Source organism: Terrapene carolina, unplaced genomic scaffold, assembly GCF_002925995.2.
Source record: "Terrapene carolina triunguis isolate 2854851 unplaced genomic scaffold, T_m_triunguis-2.0 Scaffold131, whole genome shotgun sequence".
Lineage (NCBI taxonomy): Eukaryota > Metazoa > Chordata > Testudines > Emydidae > Terrapene > Terrapene triunguis.
The window spans coordinates 5972880-6000240 of NW_020664482.1; the positions used below are offsets into that span (position 1 = coordinate 5972880).

General features: G+C 42.8%; 1 protein-coding gene across 1 annotated transcript in view; it reads right to left on the reverse strand.

The window, feature by feature from the left end:
• FGF13 (fibroblast growth factor 13) overlaps positions 1 to 26745 on the reverse strand; it is a 251407-nt gene extending 224662 nt beyond the window's left edge. Inside the window, exon 1 of the mRNA XM_029911872.1 lies at positions 26640 to 26745. Within this exon, the coding sequence (XP_029767732.1) occupies positions 26640 to 26688 (49 nt within the window). The 5' untranslated portion in view covers positions 26689 to 26745. The remainder of the gene's footprint in view (positions 1 to 26639) is intronic.
• Positions 26746 to 27361: the final 616 nt, after the last annotated feature.

The window sequence follows — 27361 nt, forward strand, 5'->3', positions numbered from 1 at the left end:
GTGACTTGCACTACTTTGACTACATTTGAGTGCTTTGACACTCAGCATATCTTAATTGGTTTTTTTTTTTCCTCTTACTGCCTATAATGGGTTTCTACTTTCCTGTAAGTATTTTTAGAGTGCCCAGAGCCCTTATTGAGCGTTAGTCTATAAAAATGTGTTACATATTCAAAATCAATTCATTACATAAAAAAGTGTCTCTCTGATTACGTCTCACTTGGAATGTAAGCTGCATTCCAACATAATCCCTCTAGAACATGCGGGGCATACAGCAAATCTATGCAATGAGTAAATGTCAGTCTTCAGACTAGTGTGCCATTTAGATTTAAAATCCTGCTCAGTTTTTTTCCCTACATTTTATTTTAAGATTGGTATCTTCTTGTAATCAACTATCAGCAAATTGTGTTCAAAGCCTGCAAGAGTAACAGAACGCAACCTGGATAATGTTCAATAATAAATAAAAAAGAAACTACAGCTCATAGCAAAAAAAAAAAAAAAAAAAAAAAACACACCTCTCTCTCTTTTGGTATTTCTAAATGCCTAACAGAAATATATATTTCAGTGTATCAGAAAAATCTCAGTTTTGGGATTTGCATGGTAGCATCTCAGGTGAAAAAATCAAGGCAGTAGTAGTCAAACCAAACATACAGATGACTCCAGCCAATCTTTTAGGCCCAGATCCTTAAAAGTATTTAGGTGCCCAACTTCCATTGATTTCAATGATAATTAGGCACCTCAATATCTTTGAAGATCTGAGCCTGGTTCCTTGGACACAAGGAAATGAATCGCCTGAATTCTATTTCTGTGCTAACTTGAAGATCTCCAGCATTCGTAACAAGCTGGAAGAAATACAGAGAATGTTTTTTTAGTTCACATAATGAGATCACAAATACACTCGGAGCCAAATTGTCGCCTCAGATTGATTCATGCATGCAACTCACATTTAAAAGAGAAGAGTCTATCCCTATGTGTAGAAGGAGTTAAAATGTTTCTAGAATTAGTCAGTTCTTCAGGCCAGATCCTCAGCTGATGCAAGACAATGCATCTCCATGGCAGTCAATGGAGTTATAACAATATCCACCCTCTGAGGATCTGGTCTGTCATGTTTTAGGTAATGCAAATATTTAGTGCTAGGAGAGATGCACTATTCCAGAAGTTCAGCTGACTCACTGTTTTAATAGTTCTATCAGAAATAACACACAGTACGTATCTTAGGTTTTAGTGTGTGAAGAAATATGGCTTTTCTAGTCACATAGGCATTGTAGGTGACATTCATTTCCATGAAGAGGGCCGCCACAAAGTCTATGCACCGTTTAAGCCTTTTAGGTCTTAAGTAGAACGTGAGCAGTCATACGTTTTGTGTTGGCCCTCAGCACAGGAGTGAATTTCAGCAACAACAGCAGAGCTTGCGAATGGCTTACACAAGAAAACCTAAGGATAGTGTTTTTGCAAAAGATATTCTGCAATACCTGAACCATGTTGAATGGATATTTAACGTTATAATCATTTCAGATCATAACATTGCAAACCGAACAAATCATCTAAAACATTTGTTTGAGAATGTGTGTACATTCATTTATGAGAGAGTGATTATCTGTTTATTCTACACCCTAATTAATAGCTAGAAAGTGGATAATTTCCTTCACATCTGTATCCAGCTACTAATCTAGCCAATCTCTAAAGCACGGATACATGCAAACTGAAAAGCAAGACTCATTACCTATGCAGTGAAGACCACCAGTTGATTTCCTCTGGGATCTCGCCTTATTAGCCTTAGTTTTAAATTACAAAGTCACAGATGTATTCATCAGTTGCTTGATGAAGATTCGTTTGCCAACCTCATCTCACAAAAGCAGTAATTAACATGCTGACTCTACAGTCTGCTGATTGAAGTTGTTATAATACAGTACTGAGGACAACCAGTAAAGCTCCTTTCACATCTGTAACAACATCTAAGCCATGTTAAAAGTTCTAATTAACTGGGATAATTGTCAAAAAGGTGAAGTCATTGAGCTGTACCAGTCCCGAAAAACATTGGTCCAAGGCCTGCCAACATGTACATAAACCACTTCATGCAAATACAGAAATTCAGGGAGGCTGCTCACATGCTGAAAATTACTTGGGTGTATAAATCAATCCAGAAATTTAACATTTAAGCTGGTAGAGAATGCAGCAGTCTGCCTATAAAATGGTCCACAGCCTGCCTGTTTTCTGGATTGAATTTAAAGGGTTGGTCTTGATCTCTGAAGCCCTAAATGAGCTGAGATGTTCCTGCTCGAGATGCTACCTCTCTCCTTGTACGACACTGCCACAGCTGAGGCCAGTTCAAGTGCTCACCTCGATCCTTCTCACTTTGCATAGGTGCCCCTTTTTATTTTTGTACAAACCTAAGGAAATAAACACTTATTTGCAGGGACAAGGTGGGTGAGGGAATATCTTTTATTGGACCAACTTCTGTGGATGAGAGAGACACGCTTTTGAGCTACAGAGTTCTTCCTCGGGTCTGGGAAAGGTACTTGTCACAACTGAATAAAAGGTGGAACAGATTGTTTTGCATAGGTAGTTAGCACAGATTCTAAGGGACCATTCAAGGTGGAGAGGCCCATTAATACCACTGCAGTCATAGAACAAACCAAAAAAAAAAAGGGGGGGGGGGGGGGGGAGGGGGGGGGCGGGGGTTAGTGTTTAGTGGATTGGCAAGATTGTTGCAATAAGCCATAAAACCAGTATCCGTTCAGTCCATGATTTTTAGTGTCTAGCAGAAAGTTATGAATTTAAGCTTCCAGGCTCGTCTTTTGAAAGTGCAGGTTTCCTTTGAGTATGAGGATTCAGAGAACAGAGAGAGAGTGATTACTTTGAGGGGAAAAAGTGCTCACCCACAGGCGCTAGGGTGGTTTTGTCTTTTATCATTTTCCTGTGTGAGTTCATTCCAGAGCGTAATGATGGTCAGGTTGCACTGGATGAGGTACACCACATGTTGTGTTGCGATAGGCACGTGGAGGATCCATGGTGTGTTGTGGGAGGTGACGACCATTGTAGCAGTGGAGCTATGTCTGCAGGTTTTGCAACTGATGTGCCGGCAGGGCTTGGTGCTGCTCTAAGTTGGTGTGTCCTGGGCTTGTGGGGAGCTTGCTTCTGATGATGAGCTTGGAGAGGCTGGGGAGTTGTTTGAAGGCCAGAAGTGGGGGTTCAGCAAAGATTTATTTCAGGATGGGATCTCCACTGAGTATGGGTTGTAGTTGTTTGATGATACCCGTATGAGTTCCAGTGGGGGGGCAGGTAGGTGTATTGAAGCAGTTTCTCTCCAGCTATCTACTTCTCTGGTGGAGTGTCCTTGTTTGCTGAAGGCAGTTTTGAGTGTGGTTAGGTGTGTATCTTGGACTTTCTCCTCGGAGCATACCCTGTGGTATCTGAGTGCCTGGCTGTAAATAACAGATTGCTTGGTGTATTTGGGTGGTTACTGGATCTATGAAGGTAGGTGTGGTGATCCGTGGGTTTCTTGTGTATGGTTGTCTGTAGGGTTGAATTGTTAAAGCTGAATGTGGTGTCCTGCAAGTTGATGCTAACATTGGAGTGCTCCAGAGAGAGTTTAACGGATGGGCGGTGGTTGCAGAAGTTGTGGTGGAAATCTACGAGGGGAAAAGATCATCAATGTATCTCAGGTATGTCATTGGTTTCATGGTGCATTTGTCCAGAAATTCTTCTTCCAGGTGGCCCATGAAGAGGTTGGCATATTGGAGAGCTGGCCCAATGAAAGCTATTCCCTCACCCACATTGTATCCCTAATATCCTGGAACCAACACGGCTACAACATTGCAGACGTATTTTCAGGATCAGACATATATTATGTGGCAAACATGCATAATATGCAAACGTGCACAGCAAGAGAAATAAGCCTCTGCCTTCAGGAAGCCGGCCTCTGTGGTCTGCACTAGCACTTTTATCAGTAGAACGTATGTTGCTCAGGGGTCTGAAAAAACCCAAACAAACAAACAAAACAAAAACAACCAACACCACAACACACCCCTGAGCGGCATAAGTTACACTGACAGAAGCTCTGGTGTGGACAGCCGCTTGTTGAAGGTGGTTTAATTATGTTGACGGTAGAGCTCTCTCCTGTTGGCATAGAGCGGCTACCTGGGATACAGTTTTAAAAACGGTGATAGTCCTTTTCATCTTCTGGTTCCCAGGCCTTCTCTGTCCTGGCTGGCATTGTCTCTTAACTACTCAAGTGTTTGCTGAGATGGGGCTCATCTTGACCCATCTTTTCCTCACAACTTTTTTTCCTTACTGCTCCCTATTAACCTAAGCCACTGGATCCATATGGTAAACATCCCAATAACTAGGTAACATATTGTAGTCCTAAATTACAGAGCAGTTCCAATTCCATCACCAAGCTATTACACTATGGGGTTGTGGATTTAGACTCAATATACTTATTAGGAATAAAAAAAAATAAGAACATGGACAAGTGACATGCACTAGGTCACTAAATCCAAGGACAAACAAACTTTATACAAACTTCAAAGGACAAGAACAGACTTTCTAAAGAGAGTATAATAATTATGCGATACGGTTAGAAATGAAAATGACTGGCTATGTAAGGTGTATTTCATTTATCTTTCCCTATGATGAAAAGCACACTTTCATTTCTTGTTTTAATTCAACAGCTTAAGCTTTTCCAAACATTTTCAGGGATAGAAATACTATTTTTGTGATGCCTTGAGAGTGCTTTCAGTGAAGGACAACAAAAAGTCAAGGAAAAGTAAAAACCATGTAAACCTTAGCCTGACTGCTGGTCCAAATATCATGGTTAGCTGCATAATTCTCCTCCCAAGTTTTGCTTCTGTGACTCCCTGTCCGCTTGATGCTCTGCCTATGGCTCTATATTGCAGATTTCAGGATAAAACTGGCAACAAACATTTTTCACTAAGAGCTATTATTCCATAGATTTATTGACTAAGAGCAATTACTTGGAGATGAAACCATAGACAGCAATTTTGTCTTTCACATATTTGTTAAAATGTAGCCGCTATCTTTAGGAAGTCTTGTTCAGAGATAACACATTTCTACAGATGCATGTTACACTGTCAGAACACACCACAGAGGCAGCAGCCTTCGGAATTGCAATGGTACATTTCCGCTCTTAAACTTCCTTAGGCATTTTAGTGAATGGGGTGAGACAGTAGAAACAACAAATATCTGACATGCAACCCTATCTTGGTTTTGTTTCAGAAAATCTGGGGTAAGGACCTCAGAAATAGCAGAAGTGATGAATCAGAGGGGAATGATGTAGGCCAGATTTCTTAGACTCCAGCACTGATAGCCACTGGAGTCTTTGCAATTAAAACATTCATAGATTCCAAGGCCAGTAGGGACCATTGTGAACATCTTGTCTGACCTCCTGTACAGGATGTGCTTGAGATGCCAACTGACTGTTATAAGCTCTTTCACTTGTTAAAAAAGTTTCACAAGACTCCTACTACTGACATTAGAAATGTCAAAAAAACAACCAAAAACTTTGTGACTTAAAAAACCCAAAAGAATGGACCTAACTATAAAAAGAACTCCTTTCATAAATCAATGACTTCATCAAAATAAAAACAAAATATGAGGAAGGATTTGTTCTCTGGTTGGTGCATGGGGATTTTAACTCACAACTCCTCCAATGAGATGAGACGGGTCAGATTTTTGCAGCCCTTATTCACGTTGAGTAGAATTTATTCTGATGAGCAGTCCAGTTACTTCAACACGACTACTCATATGAGGAAGTACTGCAAGGTGTGTAAAGGTTGCAGAATCGCATCTTATGGGTTCTATTCTCATTTTAATGAGAAAGTAGCGTGTTAAAGTCCGTATGGATCAAGTAGAGACTAAACCCCTGAATGAAATATTCATATTTTCTGCTCAATCAGAGGAATGTTTTTCCCTATGTTACATGAATCACTCTCAAAAAGGACTTATAGCCTCCAAAGGGTCTGGAAGAGTTTATTCCAGTCCTTTTCAAAACCAGCCATTTCTATCTGCTCTGTTAGAAACTCTTTTGCTCCAAACCAATGTACATGACACAGCAGGCTATGCAATGCATGATGACTTATGCTCTGTGCGACAGAAACAACATTCACAAAGGTCTTCCAAGAGCACAGAAATTCAATGTTGATCATGCCTGAAAAGCTCAGTAATCAGGGATTACTGTAACAGCGAACTACACCGATCTACTCCATATCCAGTTCTTCATCTTTATAAAGATGAGGGGGGGAAAATCACAATAGCAATCTGATTTAAAAAAACATACAGTCATTGCTGTTGTTCCCTAGCAGAGGACACAGCATGTGATTCAATATTTGTCTTTTACATGAGGACTAACTATTTGAAAAATGTCATGTTTCTGACAGATTCTATAGCAATCACTATTTCATTACAGAGGAAACAACTCTTTTTTGCATAAGAGGACTTTGTAGATTAAGCATCTGTATGGAAAATATTTATAAAGAATTTTAGTCACGTGAAATCAGAAAATAAATTCCTTGAATTACAGTTATTAAAGCAGTTGTATATTTGCTGTTATATTTGCTAACTTCTAAGTGGTTTATTAACAGGGTCTGCAACTTCAAGACCATAAAGGTTACAAGTTTACTAAGCCTACTATAGCTACGCATGTTAAGGCTATTAGGCATACTTAAAACAAGACAAAATATGTTAAACCCACAGCTTAGAAATTTAAAGACAAAAAAGGAGTGTAACTGTAATATTTGCTTCTGACAAATCAGCTAATTAATTCTTCATGCACTGAAATGATCGAATAGTATAGACTAGAGATAGGAGGGAGAAAAAGATCATACATATTTTGTCCTAGGATAACCCCTACCTGTCAAGGGGCCTGATCCCGGAAAGACTAATTTCTATGATGAGGTTTATGTTCCTCTAAAGATAGATCAAGGAGGAGACAGAAAATTTAGGCTGTCTCTCTTTGTACATATTGGGGTCTAAGATGGTATGTAACTTATTTACTGACTTAAATTTTTAAAATGCACTCTCTTTCTGTTAAATACAAGCCCTCTCGGACAATGGCGCTTGCGTGCAGACTGACATACCCACAGGCTTTGAGCTGTGATCCTGTCATATCACAAACTGATCAGGTTTGAGGCTGGTCAGTACTTGGAGACCTCCAAGGAAAACTCAAGTGGTATTAATGACCAAGCAGGTAGCATTCTCCCCTCAGAGCTAGAACTGAATTAATGGCTAGGTACAGAGTTTCTGGAGATAACAGAAAACTAAGACGATTAAAGATCACACGACACCTTCTGTAAAGTTATTAGCCATGATCTCCTGGCCAAACTAAAGTAACTATTAGCACAGTTTGGAAGTATGCCTGGTAGTAAAGAGTACAAACCAGGACTCCTGTTCTGGGCTTACTGACCCTGACCCATTTTACAGATGGGTACGCTGTTACCACTTACGTAGCTCACAGGGTGGTCACAAGGATCGAGTAGAAGAAATAATACTTAGAACTGAAAGTATAATTGAACTGCCCTCTCATTTCAAAGCACATTTTTTCTAGCTTCCCTTCCTAAAACCCTTGAGTTGCAATGCAGCTGCACTCCATTTTAGAGGCAGCTGCATTTGGGAGGCAGATGAACCGATTCCTATTTATATACACACACAGGCGTTATGAGGCACCTTGGAACTGGTCCCTTCTGGATAAGAGATGCCATATAAAATACGAGAAGAATTCTATTCCTTTTGAAAGGGGAGCACCCTCTGTGAAACACCAGCATATACTTTTGTGTACTTTTTCAGACCTTTCAAGCTAAATAGCGCATACAATAAAAACTTGATCACACTTCAAGACTCATGGACCCAAGAAGAATTTGAGAAGATCAGAGAGTAAAAGATCCTCACTAAAGTCAACTCATTTACCATTTTCCAAAATGTAAATTAATGCCAAAAAAAGAATCAAACTGGATTTCAGGAGAATTTAATAGAGCCCAGAAAGCACAAACCATCGGAAACCTGATTATGTCGAGGATGGCACAATAGTTCACGCATAACTGCCTAATTTAGAATTATCCATTCTCCTCCACCCCACGTCACAGTGGGAAGGAAAGTTGGAGTTTAAAAAGATGAAAAGGTGCCCGAAAACTCTGAAGCTCTGCTGCATATTCCTTCCCGGGACCCCAAGGAAGCACACTCACCTCCCAGACATGGCCAGAAATAAAGTCTGTGGATATTAATATTGGTCAGAGCAATGTTAAGTTCTGTTCGGAGGGTCTCAAGCAGGGGAAGCAGGCCACAGGCAGAGCTGGAGTAACCAGTGGCAGGGCAGCTCCTGAGGGCTAAACTCTATACGGCACAACGCCAGCTCCAGCAGCCTCAGTGTGGAGCGTACCCTCCTCACAGAGCCACGGTCCGCACAAAAAGGGTGGGCTTGCTGAGCGTGACAGGACTGAAAGGCACAAACCCCCATCACCCTGAGGGGAGCATGTAGCAGGGAGTCCACATTCCAGTCCAGGAGGGCAGGATATGGGCCTTAGACTGCTACATTTTCAAAGGAGATGTAGCAACATTTGATGCAAAGCCAGGAGGATTTGGGGGGAGGGGGGGAGGAGAGTTGATAAATACTGGCTTAAAGAGGAAGGGAGGGCGAAACAAACTATTGAAGGAAGCAAAAGTGTTAGAAACAGTTCTCCAGAAATGTAGCTCTGTTTTCAAACTCTTTCCATAGGAAGAATAATCCAGCCAATGCAGTCATTTTGAACAGGAATGTAAAAAAAGTCTTTGATAAATGCCAATATTTTCAGCTTTAAAAACAAATGTTCGGTTAGACCTACCCAAAAAAAATTTAAATGTTACTATAAGAGCCAGTGGTAGGCAATGAAAACGGAGCTAGGTGACTCACTAATAGATAATTTTTCTCCAGAGAAGATTTCATGTCAAGAACAGGTAGTTCCAAATTACCCTGAGAAATGGTTCAGAAGTCCAATTAGCACACAAGGGGATAGTAGAAACATGCCTAATGGAAATAAATGGGAGAAAACCAGCTAGCCCATGGCTGAAATTCCTTCATTTACGGTGTGATTAAGGAGTCCAGTTTTGTGTTTACATGAAATATACCAATTAAAGTTCTACTAAAACGCCACTAAGGATTTAGACTCCAAACCTGCAAACACTTACATCATCTTTACAAAGGTTGAGTCCTTAAAAATAAAACAATTGGATTAATTTAACTAGTCCCCTTCCTCACAGAAATGCATGTGGTGGGGGGAAATCCAGGACATTATTAGCTTTGCAACTCTAGACATTCCTTTTGTAAATGATGAGGAATCATGCAAACTTGTGCAACCGATTATTGAGAAAAAAAATCACTAAATTTACTGCTTTAAATACCACAAAACAAACCCACAAATCTTGTGTGTGTGTGGCCGGGGGGAGGGCGGGAATGCCAAAAAATGTAAGTCCCAAGTAAGATAAATGATTCTTCCTGGAGCAGGCAATAGGCACTGAGTCCCCTAAAATTTGCAATTTTCTGGATCATAAAATCAGGACTATTGTTCCCACACACACCCCAGAAGTTTAATGCACTTAGAGACACAGCCACACATTAGAAAGTCAGACTAAGCATCATGCTTCAGCAATGTTTACTTCTAGTTTCTTGTCTGTGGCAAAAAATCTTCGAATAAATGTTAAGAAAAAGGCCTGGGCTGACTAAAAATATTAACCAGAGGCCCCAACAGCAGCTCCTTCTACACAGAGCCGGGGGGGGGGGGGAGAGGGAGAAGAGGGAGGAGGGATCAAACTGACTAGATTTACATCTTAGTCAATTTCACTCAGTTGCTACTACCAGGGCAAAATATTGCTGAACCATGGTTCTGGTCAGTTTGAACATGCTGAAAGCAGGAGAGTATTAGGAAGTAGAAGAAAGAGATGAAAGACCTAGTCCACATTGCTAATACACACACACACACACACACACACACACACACTTACTTGAAGACAAAACAGGGCCATAGAATAATAAAATAAGTGGATGGGGGGAAATTGAAAGGAAAAAATGGAGAAAGGGGGGAAAGGAATAAGAGTCTAAGAAATGTTTTAAGCCAAGTATTTTCAGTAAAAGCTATTGCAATGATTTTATGGAAAAAATTTCCTAGATGAGTTGCTAGAAAGAGGTCTGAGGGCTCTGCTGGGAGTAGCTATCCAACCACAGCAGGTAAGCCTAGGATGCAGCTACATCAAGTCAACATAAAAGTTTGATATCCTGACATGTTGTGGTGACTGCTAGGAATGCTACAACTGATGACGCTGGAAAGAGTATACGAAGCATACATATTTTCCAATCATGCCGACTTGGCATTACAGAATGGTGTAAGCTGACCTCGTCCCCATCAATAAACAGCAGTCAGTAAGACAAAAGCAATATTTGCAAGAGATGGGTGGACAGAAAGGCAACATCATCATGAATATCAAGAAGTTAACTTTGCCCAGGGCAATGCACTTACTTTACAAGCTGCACTGTGATAGAAGTAATGTGGCAGTCAGCGGTCAGGACACAACAGTGGCAATGCACTCAGAAAAACACTAGCTAGTATCAACACATGTAGCATTATGAGGTCCTAAACATCCAAAATACATCAACCTGCCACCCAGAGCAGCATGCACAGTAAAAGTTCCACAGAGCAGCAGCCAATCCAACCTCAGTCATTTAAAATATCTTCTACAAAGGGAAGACTGAAAAAGTGTCCATCATTTCAATGCATCAATGGCTCCTTGCCAACGTCAATATAAAGAATGCATGAACACCAATGCTTGTAGCATATTGACCTATGCAGACAACCAGAAATTCTATTTCTGGAAATAAGCGTATAACAAAAATAACTAGTTGGCAGTGGATCTAGCAACAACCGTGTCTATAAAATTATAGATATATGATAAGCTCTGTCTTTCAGTCTAGGGTCTTTTACCATGCCAGTCACTACGACGTCCGAATCCTCCACCTGCTCTTGCTCCCAAATCTATAGACACACTGAATATATTAACAAAAGAAAAACACTAAATTAACAGGCCTGGTTCAAATCAAAGACTCAGTTTAAAATAAGAAAAAAAAATGATATTTGAGCCCTTAAGTATGTAAAAGTGGCCCTATGCTCATCTAGATATTGAAAATCAAAAATACTTTACAATATACTACCCAGAAGGTATTTTTCTAGTAAACATTCTACATCTTCTAAAGGAGAAGCTACATAGCTTATACATTCAACAGATATGGTCAAACTCCTAATGCAAGCAGCTAGTAGAAAAATTTCATTTTTCATACCTATGACATCAAAGAGTTATATGTCACTTATGGCAAAAATCGGGCCGTCAGACACCTGAACCAAGAGGTTTGACAATATTTATGAGTCAGGGAAGTCAAGAAGGAGAAGAGAAAAGAAGAGGATGATGGGTGATTGGTTTACTCAGCTCTGATACATTCCCAGTGGGAAAGATATTTTAATCCCACAGCTACAATATGAACCACAGGGCAGAAGAGGTTGAGGAGCAGAAAAAGGATATCCGACTCCCTCTAGAGGCCCTCCAACAGGTAATATTTCATATGCTCTATTATTTAAATTGCAATAATTGTGTCACCACTGGACATACAAATTAAAAGCCCAAACCTGCCTCTTCAACTCACGTAAGGAAGGTTAAACACCTTTTTTCCATTGACTGGAGGGTTCCTTGTATAAGTAAGGGCCCGCAATATCGGGTTTCGGGAGCCAAAGCCTACTTGCCATACCTGCTTGTAGTTCCACTGAAGTCACTGGAATTACCTGTGCATGTAGGAACTATTCGCTTTAGTAAAAGCCGGAGGATTAGGCCTCAACACAAAGCTCAAGTATTGCTTAACTACATCTGAACGGATTGATGTCGAACAGCAGTTTTGTGCAAGGATATAGGACATATTGTTCTAGCCTACGGTTGAATCATCAAGCGGAGAGTCATAACAGTTAAAACTATTGATCAGAGCAGAGGTCAATACTGTGAGGTGCAGAGCATGCTCTGAAATCAGTCTGCTCAGTACCTCAGTAAACATTAGTTTTTAGTCTAATCTGACACCTACATAATGGAACAGACTCGATAACATTTTCAGATTAAGAAGTTGATCATATTGGTTCAAGTTCTATTCCTCATACGGTGTCATCCAAATTAATATCAGATCAGCTATCAAAGCCTATTATTCAAAGATCTATTCAGGCACAGACCTTAGAAAAAGCATTTAGAGGAATATTAAAATGTATTTAAGGCAGTAATAAAAACAGTGTGATTATTTAAGTCAGCCTACTGAGCAGGCTAAAGGATTTATAAAAGACATGTAAAAGAACAGTGCAATTGTTTTATCCTGAATGTGATAATTTGCTGATGAATGATTAGGAACAATTATAATGGCTTTATGAAAGAAAAATAGTGCGGTATCTTCTCTGCTTAGCAGTGGTGATACTGCTTTGACAAACAGCGGATTCAGAATAAGATGAAGATGTATTGTATTTTGTTGATTCCTTTATAAAGCCTTTGTCGCTCTCTTCCTCCATCACACACACACACGCGCCATTTCTCCTTCTAAAATACACTTCAATGTAAAAATCTGCAATAGTGGGAACATGACATGACAGCAAACCGTGTGATGTTCCCTGACGTGAGACCCAATACCAAGTGCTCAGTGACTTCAGCTAGGAACATTGAGGATACTCAGCACCTTGCAGGATCGGGCCCTCAGAATCCTTTTTGTTATGCTGTTGGTTGTCAAACCCGTATGTGCTTTCATGACAATTTGACATTATTTCCACTCTCTCTCTCACACAGACAGTCTCTAATACAGAACTTATTTTTTAAACGCTGATGTAGAATGACAGGCTATTAATTTTAAACATCTTTATAGATAATGGAATACTGATTTTTTTTAAGTTGCTCTATTGGTGTAAACAATATTTTCCATTGAAATTACAAATAAATATATCTGATAACCAACACTTGGTTAACCATGTTACTCAGGGAGGATGGAAGTGTGGGGGATCAGGAAACCAGGATTTCCACATTGCCACAGATTGGCTGGAGATACCTTGACCAAATCACTTACCCTCTCTGTGATGTAGTTTCTCCAACTCTTAAATAAAGATGCTAATACTTCCCTGTCTCTCCAGGGAGTTGCATGGCTTAATACATTCACTAGTAGTAAAATACTTTTGGGATCCACAGATGGATAGGGAAAAATATTATTACATTTCAGTTAGAGTAGCTAAAAGAGCCATTAAAATGCATTTCTTTAACTTCTCCCTTCCATCTGAAGAGTGGGAGGGCTTTGCTGGACCAGCCAAGAGGAAGCCACCTCTGGGGTCTGCATGCAGGTGGATGTCTCGGGTTCCTCATGGTAGGGAAAGAGGTCTCTCTCTGCAACAGCAGCCCATTGGCTGCATGGAAAGGGCCAAACAGAACTGATTGGATAAGATTAAAATCCCTCCTGAGCTGGTTGGACAAATGCGGTGCCCATTTTGGATTCCCTGCTATTCACCTTATACAGACTGAGGCACCATCAGGTCTCCAGCTATATTATGGGCATTACCCCAGTTGCCTTGGGAAAGGGAAAGAATTTTTACCTCACTGGCAAATGGGGCTGGATAGTCTAGTTTTTTCACCTTTTCTGCATCAGCCTAGCAGTTCAGTAGTGAGGATTGGATGGACCCAGCGCACCTTTCCATGTTTGTCTCAACTTTGCCTGGCCCAGTGCAGATTTTGTGGTCAAAACGGAGCCAGATCCCAGGTAGACCCATGGAAGTATGGAATGAAGAGGAGGGTCTATACCCTGCGTGTAGCAAGAGCGAGGTTTCGGTATCTGGTATAGATCAGGTGCACCCCCTCGCCCGTAACCTGAACCCTCGTACAAGGAAGGGTGGGGTGAAGAGTGCTAAAAACGTAAGGGTTTGTTTGGAGTGGGATGGGAAGGTAAAGAATTGTCTTCCCCACTGCCTGGGCAGTGCATCAGGCTGGAACACTGTACTGCAACATTTTTACTGCTATGGTGTGTGGATTAAACAGGTTTAAGTTCAAAAGTTGTGGCCTCCACTTGAATCAAATATACTGTGTAGGGTCTTCATTCCTGCTGTGTCTGAGTCAATAGGAAAATGCATGACACAGGACACAGATTCTGCACAAATACCACTGAAAAGACAAGCTTACTGCAGAAGGACTCCAAGGGGGGGGAGAGGGAATTAGACTAGCTAGAAGTGAATGTTTGAAAGTCGCAGAGCTCTGGCTGACAAGACCAATGTTTCAATGCGCCACACACAGCGTGGTCTCTTGTTCTATTACAAAATGCAGGGGTCTGGTTTGTTTTTAAAGGTAAAATCAGCACGTGTGCATTGGTCAAATATTCAGAACGTTAAGTCCTCAAAGACAACATGACATGAATGTGATCAGTTCACTTTCATATGTTTTGAAGCGAGACCAAGTTGAATAAAGAAAACTATGAAAAAATATTTAAAGTTTGTCAGAACTGAAATGCAAGTCATACCTTCCTTTGCTTATCTAATCTCCAAGCCCAAAATTCACTTTTGTGCGCAAACGCTGCTTGCATGAGTAAAGAGAACATAGCTCCTCGTCTTTTAGGACAGGGGATCCTGCCTTCCCCTATTACTGGTGGCTTTTCTGGCAGAAGTATAGGTCCAATATGAATTTCACAAATATAAAAGGGGTCTCCTCTATTTCCATTCCACACTTAAACATCTTTTCAAATGTATTTCTAGTATTAGGTTTACGGTTCATGTTGCCCCTTTTTGATCTTAGCGGCTAGTCAAAGTTTGGGGTCCTAGGGACGTTCCAGTTGGAGAAGAAGTTGGTGGTAGACAGGTATTTATTTAGGGCAGTTTTGTTTATTTACAAAGAACATAGAGAGGCCTAGTATCAGGGAGTAGCCGTGTTAGTCTGTATCCACAAAAACCACGAGGAGTCCGGTGGCACCTTAAAGACTAACAAATCTGTTAGTCTTTAAGGTGCCACCGGACTCCTCGTTGTTTTTATAGAGAGGCCTAGGTCTCAGCACAGAAGGAACCAAGAACAAATGGACCAGTTTCTTAGCAAAAGAGGCTTGAGGGCTATAAGCCACCCCAGGCCCAAAGGCTCTCTCTAGCTTTTTCCAGGGTCACTCTGTGCTTCCTGCTTAGCTTTTCTGGCCTCTCTTTTCTTCTGCCACTCTCTGCTCTTGTCCATTACCTCAGTATCTGTGTGTTTCCCCCTCACACTCTGACACACACCTACCCCACCTAGCGCAAGAGCTCCTGGATGGGTTCACACACACACCTGTGGTCTTAGGCAGGACTTATGTCTATAGTTATGTTAACAGCATGCCGAAAAATGCCATTTCAGTTTTGATTAACTTTTTGAGAAAACCTATCAATTTCAATGAAAGTTTCGGTGGGTCAGTTTCTCTCAAATCCACCTTGGACCTGAGAGAGAGAGAGATTGAAAACCTGGCCTTTTGATCCAGACATTATGACAATTCCATTTTTGTGAAAAACTTTGATAGGTTTTTATTTTTTTCCTATGGGGGAACAAATACAAATTTTTGAAATCTCAGGAGCGGTCATGAAATGGAATTGGTGTTTCCAAGCCAGCACAACCTATTCCCCTTTCTCTGCTCTCGTCCATTCCCCACTCACTGTAACTAGCCTGAAAAAAAGAATATCTACTTACAGTACTTCTGAAACACTTCAAATCTCAGCTTTTCCCTGTCCTCTCCTTCCTGTTAATATTTTTTTTCCTTCCTGTCTCCATGGGAGTCATAGCACCCAAATCCGTAAAACATTACTTTCCCCTCAAGCTCCTCCTGCAAATCACTTTGTGATCCTTGGATGTTTTCAATGAGGGTATATCATTCTAACATAGAACAAATCTGGGATAGAGTTGACACAAGGGAAGAAAAGATGAAATGCGTAAGCTAGCTAGAATTGCACTGAGACCCTGCACAAGGTATTCCATCCAACACAACTGAAAGTGAAGCTATGGTTGGTAAAGCAGGGACAAAAAGAAAAGGCTGTCTCCAGGCCAGCCACCAGCCATTTGAGCTAGTGAAAGGAGCACTGCATTTGCTAACTGAGATCCCCTCATACACAGAAGGATGTGCCACTGGCTGGTAGGTGCTGTGAAGGGTGAAACGGGGGGAACCACACTGCTCAATTTCTTCCTCAGTAGCCTGTTGCCAGATGTTAGAGCTATAGAATTTCCTCATGATGTAACCTACACATTAGTAGATCAGAAAGAAGTTTGGGGCTCAATCCCCTCTCACTTATTCTGTGTTTTCCCCTTCAGAAAGAGATACATTAGCATGCAGCAGCCACTGTAATATTAATTAAAAGCTACTATTGGTTACGAACATAAAAATGGCCATACAGGGTCAGACCAATGGTCCATCTAGCCCAGCATCCCGTCTTCTGACAGTGGCCAGTGTCAGATGCTTCAGAGGGAATGAACAGAACGGGCCAATTATTGACTGATCCATCCCTTGTCAGCCAGTCCCAGCTTCTGGCACTCAGAGGTTTAGGCAGGTCCACCAACGGGGGGATGGGTGGTTGGGGGGCAAAGGGGACAATTGGCCAGGGACCTGGGCAATTTAAAAGGGCCTGGGGGGTACTGCCGCTGCTGGAGTAGCAGTGGCCTGGAGCCCCGGGCCCTTTTAAAATCGCCCAGGCGGGACGCAGGGTTCCTAAGTGCGCGTGGCCACTCCAGGCCACTTTGGGGGACCCCAGGGGCCAGTGCGACTGGCCAGTGCGGGCAGTCCCAGAAGTGACGGATTCGTCACTTCTGCCCCAGGCCCCAACCCCCCTAGGGATGGCCCTGGCCTTGGGGCCTGGAATTTCTGTCAGTGGGCCTGGGTTTAGGAACACCCAGAGCATGGAACTGAGTCCCTAATCATCTTGGCTAATGGCCCTATCCTCCATGAGCTTATCGAATTCTTTTTTGAACCCAGTTATACTTTTGGCTTTTAATCATAGTTTTTATTTGTTATTGATCTTAATAGGAAGAAGTCTGAATTACAACAATTTGGAGCTTCGAATGTAACTACTTAAAAAAAATGAGGTTAACAATTTCAAGCTAGGGTTCTGACCCAGTCTTGATAGAAGTCCAATGACTGTGTTGCATCAACATTAGCCCAGTTGATGCAAAAATCCAAATACATTACTATAATTGCATATGTAAGTAGTTTTACATCTCATCTCTGATGGGTGGGAAGAACTGGAACAAACCTGGCTAGTCCTATCCACTGAAGTCAGTGGAACTCCTTGCTGGAGTGTGACAAAGCAATTTGGTCCTGGACTCAAGTTTTCACTTTTTGGCAACTATTGAAAATGTGGCTTGGAACACAAAGCCTCAGAAAAATGCTGCCTTTTCGTTTTTGAATCTGTTTGGCAGACAAGACAAAGTTCTGTAGTGGAAATGAAAAATAATTGTGGGGGCTTCCTTCAATGTTGTAGCACAAGTCTGAGCTAGGAGCAGAGTAGAGAATGTGTTATAGATCATGAAGGAGAAGCGAGCACCACAGAATAGACTCCCCATCCAACCCTCTCTGTATTTCCCCTTTTTACTACTCTTTTTCTTTGGAATTAGTATTTCTTTTCACTGCATCTCCATCCTTTATCGTTCTGACTTTCATTGAGTAAAGTGGGGGAAAGGTGTAGAAATGTACCTCCTACAACAAAAAACGTGCGGGGGTTCAGTGCACAAAGCGAGGAGCATCTACGCACACAAATGGCTACAAGTAAGTGGCAAGCATAAAACAGAAGAATCTGAAAAATTGTACAGATCTAGCACCCGGTTTTCAGAAGAGCTGAGCACCACTGACTCCAACTGGAGCTGTGGGTGCTCAGCACCTCTAAAAATCAGGCGTATATTTCTGAATCACAATGTACAGCTAAAAAGCTGCACAGTTTTCTCTGAACGTAGGAGTTCCCTCCAATAAGCTCCCTTTGGAAGCGTCAATGTTTAAGGAGAATTTAAAAGCGTACCAAGTCTCAGGAGAAAAGGCTGCACGCCGCAGAACCAAGTCAGTAGCACTTTCCTCTCAAGGTCGCCCAGAGGGTTTAGGGGGTCTGGGGCAAAGCGGGGGAGCTGCAGCACTGAAGGGCCCCCCACCGCCGAAATGCTGCCGAAGACCCGGACCGCCACCGGGCCAGGGCTTGCGGGGCCCAGGGCCAATTGGCCCACTTCCCCCACCCTCGCCCCTGGGCGGCCCTGTTTCCTCCATCCCATCACTTTTCCTCCCCTGCCGGACCTTTTTAAAAAGTGTCGCTTCCTCCCATTCATAAATCTAATATTTGATGTCTGAGATATATCCCAGAGACTCCAGATTGGGACTGTCTCTGTGCTATCAAGTCTACTACTAATCACCACAAGTTCTCTTGCCCTAGTCAGTCATTTAGTAGCTCAGTGGAAGAGATGAGCTAAGAAGGCAGCTGGTGGTGGTGTTCAAAACAATATTACTAGTTTTCTCAAGTGGGTACTCACGGGCTAGGGAGTTTAGATTCACCACTAAATACAGCCGTTACAACCCCACTACCACCCCCTTAGAAGTAATAAATGCTCCTTAACTCTAGTTAATGTTGTCAAGCCTGTAAAGCACACGAGAGATGGAACCCCGGAGCAGACACGCAGCTATTCCATTGCTATTTCTCGAGTTTGCCTTGTTCCATTATGTTTGAGTCAAATCAATGTCTTTCCCCAAAGTGATACTCTAATTATTAAAACATTAGAAGTGTTCAGTGAACGCTGACCCTCCCTTCCTCTTACACTGACCTCGCCTCCTACACAGCTCTCGTAAAACTAATTATGTTTCGAATGAGATCTCAGTCTTAGCATTACCTCACCCTTCCATCATTGACAAGACTGAAGTGTTCCCTGCCTAATGTGCGTTTCAAGTCCCCCACCCCCTTCTGCTCTCAACAAGACTACAACTATCGAGTAGGCAGCCATATTATCGGTAACAGAAACAAGTCTGTTGCCTAAGTGACCACAGAGAGATGATAAAATACCATCCTACACCAAAAAGTGAAGTGTACAGCACATATACAGTCACGATGCTTCTTTCCAGGTGAACTTTCAGAACGCCAAGCTAAACTACATGGGGACAACATGGTTAGAGAGCCAATAGCTTTCAGTTAGGAACAGTAAGGAAACTGTTGAACACAAAGTACACCAAAGCTAAAGTTAGTTACTAAGGCCGCTACAAAGCACGAACACAAGTAATTCCACTGAAGTCACCAGGGCTACTCGTCTGTGGAAATTAAAGTTAAAAAAAATCACACACACAAATGTTTTCAGGATCAGGGTCTTGGACTGTAGGCTCTTTGAAGTGGGAAATGGGTATTAATATAATGTTTATAATATGCCATGTAAATTTAAGCTCTTCCATTGTTGCAGTTGTGTTGGTCCCACGATATTAAAAGAGACAACATGGGTGAAGTAATTTCTTTAAATCAGACCAACTTCTATGGGGTGAAAGAGACAAGCTTTTGAACTTACACTGAGCTCTTCTTCAGGTCTGACCTGAATCTTGTCTCTTTCACTAACAGAAGTTGGTCCAGTAAAAGATATTACCTTACCTACCTTGTCTCTCATGTAAATCTAAGACACTGTACACAGGACGATAATACTAATAAAACACTTTACAGAAATCTAAGGTTCTGTAAGTTCACTGCTTGCAGGGAGGGACTGACCAGTAAGTTTTGCCAAGCTTTTCCCCAAAGGAAGGAAAGCCAGAATGCACTGAAAATACCTCTGCTTCTTACATGTTCTGTAGTAGAAAAAGTGTGGGAAATTAACATGCATTTGACCCACCACTACACGGCTGTATAAAATTCCCAAAGCACAGTGGTAATATCAGTGCTTCTGTAGAAAAATCACAGCACCAGCTACACAAACACCACGTAAAGATAAGTCTTCAGAGAACTGGGGATGGCATTCAGGAGAACATACACATGCCTGGGGTCTGAGACACAGCTTTTGCCTTTCTTCTGGATCTGCATGGGACACTAGAATTCATCCCTTTTGGCAGCTCCTTGCAGGGCTCTTTGGGGCTTTTTTCCCCTTTTGGTTTCCTTTATCTTAGGGGTTTCCTTTTGAAGATAGGATTTTGTAACCTGCTGGGAGGCATTTATGATTACTTTAAATTTCATTCTAATCCTAGTTATAAAAAGATGACAGGGTTACACTGCCTTCTGTACAATCAGCAAGCTCCTCATCATAGATACCAGCTATATGTGAGTTAAAAGAGTATTAAGTCCCAAAGTTCAGAATTGGGGTCTACAACTGTCATCTTAATGAAGAATCCTTCAACTAATGCAGAAAAGGATTTTTGAAACTAGTGTGAGAACACTGTAGAGTTTTGATATGAAAGGTGATTTCCATTTTTTTTTATTGCTAGTGTCGTATAGATAGAGGTCGGATGTTGAGAATACCACCTTGAGATTTAGAAGGAGTTATTACGTCTTTAGAAGAGTTGTACTTTTGCAGAACCAAATGCAGTTACAGATAATGAGTCATAACAAGAGATTGTTGCTGTAAATATTCCAAGCATGAATATGTTAACAAGAGCCCACTAATTGGAACCAATCCTACAGCCAGACACACAGAACTCCTACTGATGTCAATGGGAATTTTGAATGGATGAGGACCTAACACCAGGAGATGGACATCTGTTGTGACATGGGATGTTAATATTAAATATAAGGGGGCCTTGCTTCAGATTTTGGCCATCACTTCACAGTGGGTAATGCAGATATCTTGTCAAGTATATCTGAGGTCTCAAACAGAAATGATGCAGGTGCCTTTATAATTACAATAGGCAGGAAACAAAATAATACAACCAACTTTAACCATTAATTCCGATTAAGTGATTAAGATAAGGTTTAAAAAAATGGGCAGCAGGTTTAAAACATATAAAAGGAAGTTCTTCTTCACACAGCACACAGTCAACTTGTGGAACTCCTTGCCTGAGGAGGTTGTGAAGACTAGGACTATAACAGGGGTTAAAAGAGAACTAGATAAATTCATGGAGGTTAAGTCCATTAATAGCTATTAGCCAGGATGGGTAAGGAATGGTGTTCCTAGCCTCTGTTTGTGAGAGGGTGGAGATGGATGGCAGGAGAGAGATCACTTGATCATTACCCGTTAGCTTCACTCCCTCTGGGACACCTGGCATTGGCCACTGTCGGCAGACAGGATACTGGGCTGGATGGACCTTTGGTCTGAACCAGTACGGCCATTCTTATGTTCTTATTCAAACACAACTCCTGATGCAGAAGTCAGTAGTAGCAATGGGCCATAATTAGATCCAATCTATCACTGGCAGCTATCTACCAGAACAGAAAACTGAGTTCACGCGTCAAGTTGTTGTCACTGGTGAAGTCTGCCAGTGCTCTATTTTCTGAGGTCCAAAATTGGCAAGGAAACTTTCGATAAAGAGAAACTCCTTGCTTTCTACCAGATTTGGCAGAACAACAGTGCCTAGGCACCAACAGGTTTTTCCCCACAAGACTTTCCCATCTGCAGCATATTTTGAGTCAATGGGCTCAGATCAGGAAGTTAGCAGCGTATCTTCTCTTTACACTGCTATACCTTGTGTCTTTAAAATAAGTAACTGTCCCATGAATCAGTGAGTGTTACAACTGTTGAGATCAGCTTATTTATTTGTCTCAATTTTCCTTAGACCTTCCAATCATAAATTGGATCGTACTGTATTATGGAGCACCCCCACAAACAAGACAATCAGCGGCAGGTTTCCCAGAGTTCAGACTTTTCTGCCAGGCACCTGAATTTTTTATGTGCTCTGTTTCCTGCTGTCACCAAGCTAAAACACTACCCACCCTTCCAAAATCTTTCACCCTGAGCGCCACTATTTCAACAGAGCTTCAATCTGAGTCAGCTTGGAAAATACTCCCGGATTTTGCATTCAGACAGAGAAGATATAGTGTCACTCTGCTGGCTTATGCTATGAAACTTCTGTGTAAAGTTATCAAACCTTGCAGCCAAGGTAGGCGGCAGGAAGACAGACTATGGCCATCTTGCTGTGTGAAGTTCTGCAACTGCACAATTAAAATTGGGAGAGGAAATGGGGGGGGGAGATCATTCATTTCTTTGGTTTGGGGGATTTTTTCCCAAGTGTCCTCAGCAGGGACATGTATGTGGAATCACCAGTCTACTGCATCCCATCCAAAAGATTGAACTAAATTCTGCAGGTGTCTAGGTTACAGTATATGAATATGAGACAGCATAAATTCTCCCAGGAATCAGGACCTGATCCAGAGCCCGCTGAAGACTCTAAAGCCCTGTTCCTTCACTGTAAGGCTTGTCTCACCCAACCAAACATTTAACAAAGAAAAACAAAATACCTTAGCCCCAAATGGATGATCCTGATAAAGCCCCAACATAGAACAAGACTCTTCATAGGTATCCATCTGAGATGCTGGCTATACTGTTCTCCAAGTGAGTAGACTGACTACTCAAAAGAAGCCTTCAGACAAGATTTCCAAACAACAACAACAACAAAAAAATCTTTCAGGAAAGAATTACCTAAAAAGTCATCTGCTTTGCCACTGCCACCCCTATTCCTCCCCCCCCCACACACACACACACATACACAATCTCACACCCCCACTCACACACACTTCTCAATACCCCACAGGTCAGGAATCAGACTCAAGAGAGTTTGCCTGTGTTAAGTACATGTTTATCTAGGGATGAACATTTTGACTATTCCTTGAATACATAACTCAAATTGAAAGGGAACTATTTCTGATGGCCACACTACTAAGGCAAGAACTAAGCGCCTTATGCAGCATTCTTAGAGCACCCAAGACTCCCCCTGAAGCTAAAGGGAAACTTGCAGTCAGAAGGAAAGCAAGCTCAGGCCCTGCATTTGTGCAAAGGGGGCAGTCAAGGTGCTCACTTTTGTTCTTGAAAATGAAATGTTTTCTTTTATGAAACAGCCAGAGTACTGGTATAGGCATGGACGTAAACCTAGCTGTGCAACTGGACTCTGAGTTTACATCTCCATCAGTGGCGGGATATATCTTGCAGCTTGTCCAATACTCATGTTTAGACAAGAAATCAATGTTTGCATCTGAAATGTTTTCATATCTGCTGTAGCATTTTCCACAATTTAAAGGTGCATATGCCCTGCTTCATGGCGTTAATCCACATTGATTACTTAGGCTGAAATACCTGGTCTTCTGGTACTGACGGACTATTTTTAAAAGCAGCTGCGCCTGGGGTTACAGTTAAGTAGTTATAAATAGGGGCACTAACAAGAGTTGAGGCCAATACTTGCTTCCCTCTCCAGGGAGGATGCAAGGAGAGCAGTTATTTTTAAATTAGAGACAATTCTTCCCGCTGTTATATTCCCTTACTGGAGTCAGTACGGTTGCACAGGTGTAACCCAATAGACAATTTGATCTAAAATACTTAACACAAGCAGAGAACACTTCCTATGCATGTCTTGTTATTTCCTAGCCAGGTTCCACATCCAGGGGCACAACTTCTCATGATTCTGTTGTAATCAGTACCTACTTCATGGACCCCGTTAAGAGCTGCTGTAAGTAGAGATAATTCCACAGACTTCATTGGAGTTCCATCTGCTTATATTAGCGCTGAATTTGACCTTACAAGTCCAGTTGAAAAACACTGGGGAGAGGGGAGTTTTATTTTGAGCATAAATAAGCGTTTTCCTCTTTGATACAAAGTTTCACGGTATAAAGAGAAAGACTGATATTCAATTCACACTCCGAAAACAATTTCCATTGTCACTCAGCGTGGAACCATAGTATCCTGAGAGCTTTGTTTACGTCAGGTACTTCAACTCCACAATATATTTGAGAGAACAAGGGACGCAGGAAAATGTCTCCAAAACAAACCATGTGCATTTACATAAATATAACTGTGCATCATCCTTTCCAGGACTGCTTAGCCAACCCAGAAGCATAAAGAGCGTACACACATCTGTGTATCAGAACTGTACTCTGACTGGAAACTAGAGGAAGGTGCTCTATACAATGGCAAACCTTCCTCTAGTTTCCAGTCAGAGTACAGTTCTGATACACAGACAGAACAGCCAGCCCATTTTGAGAATGGCTGTATCCGTTTTAAACGTTTAGTTAAGAATGCCATCACTGTCAGTCACCCCAAAAAACCTCCAACCGGTTTGAAGAAAAACTAATTCAAATAGGAAATCAGTATCCAGAGCCTTTGAAGAGAACTTCCATGCAGAAATTGATAACCACCACATTGGGGTGCACTGCAGAAGTTTAAAGAAAACAACCATAGCCACACGCTGCTACAAAGATATCAAACTTCCTGTAAATATTATCTCCTTATGTTGTATCTAATATGATTTTTGATATATTAGTCAATTTAAAGTTTAGAACTAGATTAAGAGAGAAGACACTAATGCCAGTTCTAAAAGACTCATGCCAATGTAGTTTTCCTTGGGGTTTTGGCATATACACTTTATGGTACATGCTCAGGGACACTTGTGTGTGTAAGTCAGTCTCAGTCAGTTATATGTGTTTGCCTCAATGTTTTGGGAAATATGAGTATGCCACACAAACTATACATATGCACCAGAAAGTGTAAGGTAAGTTAATAAGTTCATGTAAAAATAAAGATAATGATTTGCAGACTGAACAAAACATTAAACACTTACGTTACATTGAAAATTTGGAAATGTTACACTAATGAGCAAGCATTACAGAATCTTCTTGTTTAAGATTATAATGCAGTTCTAAATCATGCAAAGCAACTCCTTAGAATGCAGGATCCTTTCATTCTGTATTGCTTGTTAAGTTATTTTGATACCTTTTTGGTAAACAAGCCATTAAGAAAAAATGGTTGTTACCAGACTTTTACAGTGAAGTATATTTTTAAAAGGAAAAGACCATTAAGTGTAAGAATTTTTTCTTTGGAAATTTTTTTTATGACACATCCAGATTATGGATTTTCATATTTTCCACCAAAAGCAATTCAATCAAAATATTTTAAATCAATATTTTGAAGACAATACGATATAACAAGAGGAAACAAAACATAGTTTAAAAAGCATATTAAATGCAAAAACAAGTTTGCACAATGCAATGTTTTTAACATGACCTTAGAAGCCAATAAACTAAAAAAAGGAATACATGAAAAGGGTGTCAGCCTTGAAACTGAATTACCTGGCTTTGGTCAAGATGTGCTAGGACTGCTAAAAACAAATAAATCACATACCAGAAAACTTGTTTATTTCTTTTTAAAAAAAACAGGCAGAAACTGTTTGTTTGTTTTTTCCTTCATGGAAGGTTAAAAACATTGTATAATTCACCTGTAAGAGCCCAGTGGCTCCACTCTGTCATGTAAATAAATATTAAAGGCAGTTGATAGATATATTGAAAATAGGTAGCAACGTTCCTTATTAAAAAGATACAGCACACACAGGCTACTTTCCCAAATGTACTCATCCAATATTCCAAATTAGGCCCTAATACAGACTAATTGCCAGTCACATTTAACCTTACTGTGGAGCCCATTAAAGCCTGACACCTGTGATTGTCTACGTTATATGCTCTATATTGGAAAAAGCAGATTTGTGTAATTATTATCAAGCAAAACGGTGTTCTTGTTCTGGGATCTAGTTGGCCAAGTTCCACTCAGTGCAAGGTGTATACTGACCCCTCGGACACAGCCAGCGGGTGGGGGAAGGGTTCTTAATGAAAACCCTGCACCAACCTTGTGAAGGAGAGGGGAGAAGCAGCAGCAGCATCTCCCCCAGATTACCAACAACCCCCACCCAACACACACACCCCCTCCCCTCCTGTGCATTCTATCCTGCCGCTGTGCATCTCCCCAGCAGCCTGCCATGCCACAGAGCTGTATAGCCAACTAATCCACTTGCGGTTCCTCCTCCTCCTTCTCCTCCCCCGTCTCCATGGCAATTGTTACCCAGTTTACATCCAGGACCAAAACCCGGCCACTGCATGGCAGGAGCTGGCCAGCATCCTCCCCGCGCGCACACACACACACACCCCTCTATCTCCCCGGTGCAGATTGCACAGGGGACCCGCTGCCCGTGCCTGGGGGGCACAGGGGCTTTCGGCTCCCTGCTCGCAGCCTGTGACACCCCCACCCTCCCGGGGCCAGAGAGCAGACTAGCCTCGGAGGGGCCGAGGCCTTGGGGATCGCTCCCCAAGCGAGCCCGGATCCGGCTCCAAACGCGGAGGGGGGGGGGGGAAGAGACTTCTCCGGGCGACGCATCCAGCACTGCGGGCCCCATTTGCCTCCCCCCCCCTGGCTGCGAGCACAGAAGCGAATTATCCCCCCCCCTCCCCGTTCACACACACTATTGACACCTGGTCCAGACACTTGGCGCTGCTACGCCAGCCTGGATGGCCCGAGAGGGGCAGCACCCACCGCGCCCCCCGGCGGGATGCTGCTCTCACACCGCCCCGGGGCGGGCCCCCGCAGATCGAGAGCAGGTCGGGGGGTGTTGTGTTGTGTTGTGCCCCCCCCCACCAGAGGTCCCCAGGAGGGACGCACGATGCATGGGGCAAGCCGGGGTCATGCGAGGCAGCAGGCTCGGGCGGACTTACCCTTGGAAGCATCTTTCTCTTCTTTGGGCTTGATCACCTTCCCGCTCATAGATCCCAGCTTGCTCGGAGAGATTCCCCCAGGAGACTCGCGCTGCCGGCCGGCCGGACCCAGAGAGAAACCTCGGCGGGGAGGGGGGAAGGGGGGGCGGGGGGGGGGGCAAAGGGGGGGATCCTAGAGGAAGCAAAAAAAAACAAAAAACCCCCCCCCCTCTTCCTCCTCCTCGGCCGGTGCGGAGTCTCCCCGCCGCTGCGCCGCCTGCACAAGAGAGGAGACGGGGTGCGGTGAGTGACGGGGACGCCTGGGCAGAGTCTCCCCCCGTCCCTCCGCCCCACTGTGCCGGCTGCACCGAGCGGCCCCCTCCCCGGCTCCGGGCGCGGGGGGGAGGAGCAGACCGGACGGGGGAGGTGGAGCAGACCGGAGTGGCGGGGGGGGAGGGGGGGAGGAGCCGGGGGGGGGGGTGATGGGTGCAGGGTGAGCTCGCCGCATCCCCCCGCTGGAGGAAGGAGGGAGCCGCGGGCCCGGGGCGGGCACACTGCGGAACGGGGTCGCTGCCTGCCGGGGGAAGGCCGAGGGAAGGGAGGGGACCCGCAGCCCCTTCCCCGCTGCCCTGCGCCCCAGGGATCCCGCAGGCCACTGGTGGCGGGAGGGGTGGGGGCTGCTGCCCAGACCCTCCTGCTAGAAACCGGGGGGGGGGGGGGGGGTCATCCTGCCCCGTCCCACC